The sequence below is a fragment of the Neophocaena asiaeorientalis genome, unplaced genomic scaffold, assembly GCF_003031525.2.
Source record: "Neophocaena asiaeorientalis asiaeorientalis breed wild unplaced genomic scaffold, Neophocaena_asiaeorientalis_V1.1 scaffold307, whole genome shotgun sequence".
NCBI lineage: Eukaryota > Metazoa > Chordata > Mammalia > Artiodactyla > Phocoenidae > Neophocaena > Neophocaena asiaeorientalis.
In genome coordinates this window covers 594,473-605,663 of record NW_020171817.1, presented here as the reverse complement: position 1 = coordinate 605,663, position 11,191 = coordinate 594,473, and the positions used below count along the sequence as shown (strand labels likewise).

At 54.5% G+C, this 11,191-nt stretch overlaps 1 protein-coding gene across 1 annotated transcript in view; it reads left to right on the top strand.

Annotated features, from left to right (window-relative positions):
• Nucleotides 1-11,185, top strand: part of RREB1 (ras responsive element binding protein 1) — a 125,781-nt gene extending 114,596 nt beyond the window's left edge. Inside the window, exons 11-13 of the mRNA XM_024738705.1 lie at nucleotides 2,656-2,820; nucleotides 8,081-8,896; nucleotides 10,162-11,185. Coding sequence (XP_024594473.1) covers nucleotides 2,656-2,820; nucleotides 8,081-8,896; nucleotides 10,162-10,673 — 1,493 coding nt within the window. The 3' untranslated portion in view covers nucleotides 10,674-11,185. The remainder of the gene's footprint in view (nucleotides 1-2,655; nucleotides 2,821-8,080; nucleotides 8,897-10,161) is intronic.
• Nucleotides 11,186-11,191: the final 6 nt, after the last annotated feature.

Genomic DNA, 11,191 nt, shown 5'->3' with positions numbered 1-11,191 from the left:
GAGGGTGTGAGGCCGGGCCATTGGACTTGCTCTGGTTTTTCGTCCTTTATTCCTTCCTGCCCAGTGCCTGCCAGATGGTGTCGTCTCCTGAAGAATTTCTTTCTTCGTTTCTTGACTGTTTTGTGAGAGTGAAAACTACTGGCTGACATCGCGGGGTGGGGTGGAAGGATGTCATGGGCCTTTGGGTGCAGAGGTGGCTCCTTGTGCTCACAGGTGCGTTTAGAAACACCGCTGCTAGAACAGTCTTCTGTGGCTGCTACCAAATGAATAAAATCATTGGATACTTTCCACGTAGATTACGAGTCAGCAAGGTTTTTCTGAAACCTGTATGATCATAAAATAGTCAAAGCGCTCTTGTTTTCCTCTGTCCATGCAGTCTGGAGAGCACACTGCTATGCAAAATGTGCGACTTATGCAGTGAAATGGGAACTTTTAAAGACTGCTGTTAGTTGTCACTTCGGGAATCTTCCTAACTGGATACAGTACTTTGAGGGCATTGAATCGTTTTCTACATTTAACCTTAACGTGACCCCTCATCATCACGAGACATCAGCCTGGCTCTTCACACCAGCTGTACAAGTGACGCATCTACCAGTGTGAAAATTACAGAGCAAGTCATGTAAGAGGAAGAAGCAAGAAACTAACTGCTTCATTTGAAATCAAGAGCCAGATCACAGTTCATAGTCACAGCTTCTGACTTGTTTTCTTCTGGAGCCTGGTTCTCTTGTTTTCCAAACTGGCCTGACTCAGGGAAGCTGTGATGTTGCCTTTTGACAGTAAAATGTTAAAGGAAAAGTATTTTCTCCTTACTTAACACAGCCTGAATAATTATTAAACATCATGTTCAGCTGTTAGTGAAAAGCGAGAAGGGTGCACAAAAAAAGCATTAAAATACTTTACAACTAGTCTTCACGCAAAAAGCGTGATTTTTTTTTTTTTTGAATGTGAGCATTTTTAGAAATTTAGCGCAAAACACCTACAAGCTTTGTGGAGCAGTCGGGTTCTCCATTTCATCCTCTCGGGCCCAAGTGGAGCTCCTTAGAGGTGCACGGGTCCGGTTTCTGAGTGTCTGATTCCACCTTCCCAGGCTTCTGATTCCATGGTGTTTGATGGTGCTAGGCATCTGTGTTCGTAAAAACCCTGCCAGTGATTTGGAACCATGGCTCAGGTGGAGGTGGACGTCCCCTTTCTTTGGTTACTGCTTGATGCTCATACTTGGAGTGTGGGGATTCGGGGTCACACGCAGTGTGCTCCGTGCGAATGGCCCCCAGAGTTGTGCGGCTGGCAGTGCCAGTCCTTCCTGTCCTGAGAACTCGGGGCTCCAGGCCCACGCTGTTCATTCCCTGGGTGCCTGGACTGGTGCGCCTGCGCTGGTTCTGGGGGCCGTTAATGCACATCTAAACCTGAATGGAAGGCTGAAGCCCAGCCCCGCCCCCTCTTAGTGTTTCCAGGGAACCGCGCTGATTGACTTGCCTGACATGTCTTGATGCGTGTGTGATCATGGCAGCCCTGGGGTTATGAGACAGCCGTGCTGGCTGCAGCTCTATGAGTCCTGTTTGTCGGTGCACGAAACCTTTTCCCTGTAAAATCAGAAACCGGAACCTTAGAATGTGGCACTTGGGGGGAAAACAGAAGAATCCAGTGATGCAGTAGCTGACAACCACACCTCCTCTGTCCTGGTGCCCGCCCACTCCCTTCCCTGGTCCCTCCTCTTTCCTTCTCTTTGTCCTTGCGGTCTGCCCTGGCTTCGCCCACTCGTCCGTCCATGCAGACACGAGACCAGGTGCTGAGGAGCCTGCAAAAGGAATCGAAATGGAAGAGGGGGAGAGTAGGCCGGTCGAAGCAGATAATGGCCGGGGAGGGACAGGCAGCTGGCCTACTTGTGGCGCTGGTGGGGTTAGGGGCCGCTCAGTGACTCAGCTTCACACGCGGGCTGCTGAGTGGAGCACGCAGCTCTGATCAGACTCGGGACCTTGGTCACTGATGCACCACCAGCAAGAGCTTAGAGCAAGGGGGACAGAGAACCCTCGTGCACCAGGCCGACCTCTCCTGTCTTGCCAGCCAGGACCACAGTGACCTTGGGCAGAGGTCAGACAGGAGGCATCCCAGGAAGTCAGAACTCAACACTTGCAGTCCAGGTGGGAGGGCCGGACCCCAGACACATCCAGAGGGTTCAGGATTCCTCCAGGAGGCCCCGGGCGTTGCCCTTCATCCCATTCGATTCCCCACGTACGTGGTACTTGCCAGGCTGGAGACTATCACAGGCGTCTTCTCTCTGTGGTGGACATAGGTGTTCTGCTGTGCTCAGATCCCTTCACTCACCTTTGTTGTTGTAGTTATTATGTAAGATTTGTAATTGTAATGCTGTTTTGCTTCAGATATGTATCTTGGTTTCATTGCTAACTTCTAGTATTTTGAAGACAAATCTTTCATCCCACTCAGGATAAGGGAAGGTGATCATTTGAGTTGCTGCTGTTCTCAGTGTTTTGTTTTGTTTTGTTTTTTAAATGTATTTTGTTTATTTTCTTAAAAGAAAGGGGTTCGGTGGGGGGGTGGACAAATGCCAATGATCCCAGGAGAATGAATGGAAAGCGATTTTTCTCTTTTTGTTGCAGTAGAAAGCCAGATAAACATGTATTTTTTTTCCCGCTTCAGGTCAGAAACCCTTCCCTTGTCAAAAATGCGGTGCCTTCTTTTCCACCAAATCTAACTGTGAACGCCACCAGTTGCGCAAACACGGAGTTACCGCCTGTTCCCTGAGAAGAAACGGGCTTATCCCCCAGTCAAAACAGAGTGATGTTGGAGCCCATGATAGCACAGGTAGTGCCTCCAAGTGATGGAGAGGAGGGCGCCGCAGGAGCCCGTTAGCCGCGCCCCGGCCTCTGCGCTGCAGCTGGCGGCCTCCCCTTCTCTGCAGGACCCTGAGGCCTCCTGCCGGCATCCCAGCAGCAGGACGGGTATGGGGGCCACGGTAGCGCCCCCAGGCTGCTTCTCTGAGCTGCTAGAGAAGATCTGTTCCCCACCCCTCCCACCCCAGACGCCTGTTCCTGCCCTTTGCCCTGTGGAGCTGGGCTGTGCACAGGGTGCACAGTCCAGCTCTGCATAGGAACACGTCTGAAAGGGATGTGAAACTACTCGGGTGTTGTTTTCTCAAACCCCAGCGTCTGCCGCATCCTGCAGAGCCAGGGATGGGCCCACTGGCTGCCAGGGTGTTGCAGGAACTAGTGATGCTCCACCCTCAGCAGGGAGGGGCCGGGCTGGGTGGGGTGTTTTTCTTTTAAATAACTCTTTTCCCAGTTAAAAAAAAAAAACTTTGTCTTGTTTGAAAAAGCACTCTGCATGTCCTTTCTTTAATCACATCTCTGCTTGACCCGAATCCGGGTATTCTTCTCATGTGCTGATATGTGCTTCCTTCCTCCGGCCCCTATAGAGCAATTAACAGCTGCCCCGTGCATCTCCTGCCACCTTTTCTTTCCTTACAGCTTCTGTATTTACTCGTGTCCTCTCTTCAGTATACTCCATTATCTCCAGCTGCTGGGGTTTTGTGTCCCTCACCCCCCAAAACAAATAAAACAAAATGGGCTGCTGCGGGTTACTCAGACACAGGGCTGGTTGGCCAGTGCTGAATAACTATTGCAGGTGTGGGTTCAGTCTGGCAAATCTGGAAAGCTTGACATTTCCCCCTTTTCTGAATCCGAGGAGATTCCCCCCAAATGTGCTTTTCTAGAGTTGTGACTGTGTCCGGGCTTCTCCGCCTCGGACTTGGGTGGGTTGGGGGCTGTGTTGTCTGTGAGTGAGTGTGGACTGGAGGGTCAGGCTTCAACCCCAGCCCCGGCCCCCTTGTCCTTGTCCCAGTTACGGGGGAGAGGGGTGCAGTGAGCGGGCAGCCTCTCCAGGAAGAGGAGCTGGTGCAGAGCCCTCTGCTCTTTCCCCACACCTCCCACAGAGCCCGGTGAAACAAGCCCTTGAAAGGCCAGGCCCTCGGTTGTGGTGTACCCAGACCCTCTCAGGGTATAGAAGTGTAGGCCAGTTTGCCACGCCCCCTCCAGCGTCCAGGTCCACGTGACTCGCCAGGATCTTTGAGTAGAGAAACGTACAGGCCCCACGGAATCTTGCCGTGACTTGGGTGCCCTCGAGCCCAAGGTTGCTGGGTGATCTGCTGTTCAACCCCAGGAAACGGGCAGCAAGGCTGGCAGAGCACACCTTCACTAGGCTGACCCCTCTCAGTGTTTGAGTGTCAGCTGCCATGTCACGTTCTACCCAGCCCATTTTCTCACAGCCCATCACGGTCCCAAAGGAGGGAAAGCAGCTGATAGTTGAGGTGGCCGCGGGGAGCCCTTGGTTTCCCACGCTGGCAGACAAGTCTTAAAGTGTAACATACTTTGGGTTCAGCATCTTGATATGTATGATCAAGGAACACCAAAACCAGGGTTCCTGCAGGCACAAAGCCAATCGGAACTTATATCTTAGCTTCGGTGCAGCCCACATCTTCATGGTGGGTGAATTTATCTTTTAAATTGCAGTTATGAGTTTTGTTTTTCCAAGTCCCATCAGTGCCCTCCTTGCCCTGACCCTGCCGGGAGGTTGTGTAGGTTTCCTTTAAGGGACAAAGCCTCTGGAAAAAGAAAGTTAAGTGAGAGTTGTAACGTGAAACCAGCAAAGAGAAAAATATAGGTTTGGTTTAATTGTGGTCACAATCCGTGGTGAGAAAGAGGGCTGAGAGGTAAGATGGGGAGAAGGAGGGTCAGGGAGGTGGATTTCGGTGATTTCAAGGGGAAGTTTTTTGAACCAGGTGAGCGTGATGGAGGGAGTGAAGGTTTCCTTTCCGGCTCCCTCCCATGAAGTTAAAAGTGAGGCTTTGGAGAAAGACCGTAAAAACACAAAGGCAGGAAATGACCAAGGCAGTTCTTGAGGGATTTCTAGGTTTATGTGCCTAGGTTGCATTTTCTTAAAATCCCAGGACATGTTTTGCAACGTAGGTCTGACTTTTTCGATCACATAAGGTCTCACAAAAATGCGCCCTAGATTTTCCCCCAAAGGCATGCTGAAGATGCTCCGATGGGGGCAGTTTTAGCTGAAAGGGACATATTGATAGTTCAAAGCTAGGCTGAAACTTTGATTCACTTTCTTGTGGGCAGAGGTACCCCGGCCCACTTTGCCCTCAGGGCATGCTCCTGGTTCTTCCTCAGATGTCTGTAGGAGCCTTCCTATTTGTGGGCACCTGCATGTGACTTTTCAAATCAGTGTAAACGTGGACTTTTTTTTTTTGGCCTCGCCGCACGGCTTTTGGGATCTTACTTCCCCAACCAGGGATTGAACCCGGGCCCACAGCAGTCAAAGCGCCGAGTCCCAACCACTGGACCGCCAGGGAATTAATTCCCCAGTGTGGACACTTGAAGACTGTCCCTCAGTGGTGGCGCCCTTGCTGGCCCAGAAGGCCACGTACGGGCATGGACTGCACCACGGGGAGTGCTGGTCTAGATAAAGTGGAGGCTGTGCCCCTGCCCAGCCAGGTAGGCGTTGAGGTCAGTACATTGTCACCTCAGTTGGGTGACGCGAAATTTCTAGGAAGCAGTAGATAGTTAATTGTTCACTGCGCATCGCATCGGAGGAGCTTTGGGCTTCTTATCTACTAGTGCCTTCAGATTCTATCTGCTTCCTCTAGCAGTTTTCTTAGATTAGCATCACGAATGAGGGACTGGCTGACAGAGACAGAAAATCAACACAGTTTTCTTCCCCCGCTCTCCCCTCCCCTTTTTCTTTTCTTTTCTTTTTTTGGCTGCACCTCACAGCTTGCGGGATCTTAGTTCCCCGACCAGGGATCGAACCCAGGCCCCCTGCAGTGGAAGCGCAGAGTCCTAACCACTGGACCTCCAGTGAAGTCCCCAAATCAACACATTTTTAAAGCCCCATTGCTTACAAGTCATCAGCTCCACCACCTGCACTTGGAAGGGTGAGCTGCTGCGGAGGACAAGGTCAAGATAGGACCTGGCGCTGTAAGGCGGGTGTTCACGAGACAGAGGGGGGCTAAGTGCGTTGTTCCCAAGAATTGCTGAGAAGAGCCCTTGGTGCTGCTGGGAACTTGAAGGGCACCGGCTGCCCTGCTAAAACACGCCCCCTAGTGGACGTTGGGTAGAACGCAACAAGCCCTCTCCGCTCCTCGGAGGAAGGAGTTGGCCTCCCATTGCCTTTAGGGTGAGCTCTCCTTTATCCACACTTAGGGAGGGCCCAGGAGTCAGAACGATCTGATCTTAGTGTATTTTCGTAGTATTTTTACTTGGGTTTGATTTCAGAATTCACTGTGAATTTTCCCCCAAAAGTTTATCATCTTAAATATATCCTACTACAGTTGAAATTTTAAATAATCCATGCTCTTTGGTGGAAAAAAATTAATAATTAAGTGAAACAGCCTAGAGTATACTGGGACAAATAAGGAGTAACCAGAGATCAACCCTCCCCTCGCCGTTTTTTTGTTTTTGTTTTGTCTTTTTTTTTTGTCTTTAATGTAACTACCCACGGAACCAACAAGTAGGAAACCAAGCATTCTGTATTTTTTTTTATTGTGGAGTTTATACCAAAAGCCATTTAATAGGTGCTCTCCATTTGCGTGATTCAAGAAAATGAGCAGCTGGTTTTTCCCCTGGAATATGGCCTCGATGTTGGTGTGCATGTCTCAGGGGTCATCTTCTTTCATCTTTTGGATAATTGTCAGAAATCATTTAAATTGTCAAAATTTCTTTCAGAAATTTTATATTCACCCCACAATTACTTGTTTCCTTCTGAAACCTTTTAAGATACTCAAACAGTGGTTGCCAAAAAGTAGTCAGAATAAAACCAGTGAAGAGAAGTAAAGTGGGAGAGCCGCATAGACTGCTGTAGGTGAGCCGAGAGCCCCAGGCAGTATGACCGTGGCAGGGTTGGTGCAGCTCCTTCGCCCCCAGCCCAGGGCTGCGTTGGTGGCGAGTCGTGGAGCCTGTGACTCAGAGCCACGGGCCTGGGTCCGTGTGGTGGTGGTCTGCTCTCATCAGGTGAGACTTCAGGTTAGATGTGTGAACTTGTGATCGGAGACCTGGTATGATGAGGGAGGTACATGTCACATATGTGCCATGAAATAATGAATTTTATCAGCCTGATGCCACAGTAGTCCATTGGTCGTTGCATCTGTAGTTAATAGTCGGGCTCAGCAAGCTTTAGATTCACTATCAGAGCACATAATAAAATATTGGCTAAGACTTTGTCCAACCAGAATAGAGAGGAGATGGTGCTTTTGATAAATACCGTCATCTCTTTGGTGTCGATACTGTTACCACCAGGCCAGCCCTTAAGAAGGCTGATAGAAACGGGTGGCCTGTCCACATCTGGTTTTGCTGTGGAGACTGGACAGGTAGGAACCACTTGAGAGACAGGAAGTGTTTCCGCTCCCTACATGGGGTCCTGACAGCTGCCAGGGCGGCCTGCAGGTGTGCATACAGGTGTGCATGCGTCTCCTGTTGCCTGGGACCTCTACTGGAAACCCGCCGTCAGGCGGGAGCATGTGTACCACATACACAGAATACTCGCTTTGGGCCACTTCCTGTGAGGTGCTCCCAGATACCGTGTTTGGGGGGCGGGCCTGTGTAGGCTGCATGTGTACACAACCTCTTTGCACTGGAAAATAACTTCTACGGCTCAGCTTCCTCAACCTCCCTTGTGCTGCGAGTCTCTGGAATGTGCCAGCTGTCCTCTCTCGCCGTCGCTCTGTCTGGCTGCCCCTGGGGCCCCCGAGCATCCCTGTGTGTGCCCGTGGAGGGGGCTGGCTCGGCATGGGGGCGGCGGGGAAGGGAGGCCGGGAGCTGCAGGCGCAGCTACCCTGTGACCCCAGCCTGTGTGCACCCGTGTGCGGCTGCTCCTTCTGCCTTTTAAAAATTAACCCCAGATTTGTCTTAGCCCCTGAGGGACATAAGGGGTGAGGGGAATTTGTGTGAGAGAAGTCCTGGCGGGGGTTGGGAGACAGCCCCCCAGGGGGTGGGTAACAAGCGAGCCCTCGGAAGGGGCGTGTCTGGTGGCCCGGGTCTCAGCCTGCCCCGTGCTTGCTCTGCAGACAGCCAGTCGGACGCTGAGGCATCTGCGGGCGGCGAAGTGCTGGACCTCACCTCCCGGGAGAGGGAGCTGCCGACACCAGAAGGAGCAGCCGAGCCCAGCCCGGTCCTGGACGAGTCGGCGGCGGAGGAGGCGGAGCCAGCGGCAGCCACGCCCTTGGCTGGGGAGGAGAGGGGCACCGAGGAGGACGCGGAGCCCGAGGAGGAGCGCGCGGAGGGGGAATGGGATGAGGACGCAGACAGCCCTGCGGAGGACACGATCAGCAACAAGAGCCTAGACCTCAACCTCGCCAGCAAGCTGATGGGCTTCAAGCTGGCCGAGGGTGAGGCCGGCGCGGGCGGCGGCGGGGACCCGGCTGCGCAGGACCACAGGCACGCCCGCCATGCCTGCCACGTCTGCGGCAAGAGCTTCAAGTTCCTCGGGACCCTCAACCGCCACCGCAAGGCCCACGGCCGCGAGGAGCCCGGGGACAGGAGCGCAGCCCCCCAGGAGCCTGAAGCGCCACCGCCCACTGCCCTCGAGCTGCCACAGAGGCCCGCCGAGCCCCCGGCCGCTGAGCCCCCCGCCCAGGCGGAGGCCGTGACTGAAGCCCCTGCAGAGAAGCAGAGCGAGGAGGCCGAGGGCCCCTCGGATGGGGATGGGGAGGGCCTGGCCGAGAAGAAGCCCTCGGAGAAGAGTGAGGACGACAAGAAGCCAAAGACAGACTCCCCCAGGAGTGTGGCCAGCAAGGCGGACAAGAGGAAGAAGGTGTGCAGTGTGTGCAGCAAGAGGTTCTGGTCCCTGCAGGACCTGACCCGGCACATGAGGTCACACACAGGTGAGGGGGGCGGGGGCGGAGGGAGGGCTGCTGGCAGAGGTTGCGGGGCGGGGGGGCCGGCGAGCCAGCCAGGATCCCGTCCTCCAGCCGCCGTGGGCAGCAGGGCTTTCTTGCCAAGCAGGGAGAGAGCCCGGGTGGGCTAGGAATTCTGAGGGCGTGTCCCACTCTTAGCACTAGGAGGGCACAGGTGCAACGGACGGCGGAGTGGTGTCTGCCAGCACGTTTTGACCGGCCTCTTAGTCTTCTGAGCCTCTGTAGTCCTGTCTCTAGAATGGGGATGATGGCTGCCCTGCCTGGTAGAAGCATCTAGAAGAATGTGGGTGTGGCCGGCAGAACAGGCGGTGCGGTGGGGCTCCGTGGGGCTCGCGGCCCGAGGCCTGTGTGGGGAGGCACCCGGGATTCGTCGTCAGCCAACAGGTGTTAGGTCAGCTGTGCAGCGGGAACCTTGTCTGTTCTTGGCTCTGCAGCAGCGGGGCTGATGGGGCTGAGTGCAGCGGTCATCTGGCTGCTGCCTGGGCATGTCCTTGCTCCTCCTGGAATCCACCGCCTCTGGGCTTGAGGCTGCAAACTCCAAAGCAGCGGCTGTCTTTTTGGTAGAAAGGCCCCCTGGATGTCCTCATGAAGCCAGAAGATACAAGCGATTCTTCCCCCACCAAACAGAAAAGCTCCTCTGTGTCTTGGTTTCAGCTTCCCTCTCCTCCCAGCGGCCAAGGTGCACACGTGCCCCACACACACACCCACGGCCCTGTGCTGGGACTTGAGGGCACCGGAGCTTGGCTCCCAGCAGAGAGAGATTCTCGGGGTACTGGCAGGTGGTGCTCTCAGCTGCTCTCAGCTCCGTGTTTGCAGGCGAGAGGGGAAGCCCCAGCTGCTCTGAGTCAGAACACAGCATATCTGCAGCTTCGACTTGGGAGGTGCCGCCCTACAGGGTCCCTGGCGATGGTACCCGACCCTGGGAAGGACGCCACTGCTGGGTTCTTTCAGGCCGGTCTTATTGTCCCTGAGGTTCCGCTTCTGGGACTCTGGTTCCTGGATCAGGTGTGCAAACCCTGGGCTGAAGGACGAGGAGACAGGGCTGTGTGGGCCTCCACTCTCCTCCCTCCCCATTTTGCCAGTTCAGACAGATAAGGTTTCCTGTGAGCGGGAGGGAGGCCCGGCCCGGCCCAGCCGCCGTCCCCCTAGGGCCTTCGCTTGCGATCCTGCGGAGCAGGGAGGTGGGTGCCGGTGGCCTTGCTGACAGCCGTAAATCTCTCTCCATCCCCCAGGAGAGAGGCCGTACAAATGCCAGACCTGCGAGCGAACCTTCACCTTGAAGCACAGCCTGGTTCGCCACCAGCGGGTCCACCAGAAAGCCCGGCACCCCAAGCAGCACGGAAAGGACAGCGACAAGGAGGAACGAGGCGAGGAGGACAGCGAGAGCGAATCCACCCACAGCGGCACCAACCCCGTGTCAGAGAGTGAGGCCGACTCGGCCCTGCTCGCCAGCAACCACGTGGCCGTCACCCGCAGCCGGAAGGAGAGCCTGGCCCCCAAGGACGCCGGCCGCAGGGAGGAGAGGGCGACGGGCCGGACGGCGGGTGCCGGCCAGGCTGAGGCCAGCAGGAGTGCTCCCAGGGCCGCTGCCGCGGGCAGCCCCAAGGAGCAGGCGTCCCCGGGTGACCCTGAGCAGGAGAGCCCGGCGGCCCTCGTGCAGGACCTGCTGGAGCTGCCTGGCAGGAGGCCCGCCCACCCCCTCCTGGCCGCTGCCGACAGCGCCTCGCTCCTGGGCCTGGAATGACAGCCCAGCCTGCCCCCCAGCACACAGACGAAAGCCAGCAGAGCAAAATGTCCTGAGTCTGTATTTCCCGAGGTTTCCTCAGTGCCCTTCAGCTCTCGGGGTGGGGGAGGGAGGGGGAGGGGGGATAGGGAGAGAGGCAGGCGCCTCGCTCAGTGCCATAGCCTTACAGACCCACGAGGAGATGCAGCACGTGCGACTCGAGTGCCTTAACTACTTACCAGCCCTTTGGTGTCGTCTTGGGTGTTGTGTTTTCCTGAAATGACTTCTTAAAAAACAAAACAAATATTTTAATGAATTATTTGGAGAGGACCTTTTCATTTAAGCATTAACTTTACCTTCTGTTTTGGTGTGTGTTAACTTGTTTTTGCAATTCTGTGATAGTAACATTTGTTCTGTGAGCTGGAAACAGAAGGGAAAAAAAAAAAAAAAACATGCCCTTGGATACCCATGGCCAATAACTGGAAGAAAGTGATGTGAATTTCATGTAAATTCCCAGAGGAAATGTGGATAAGATGCTC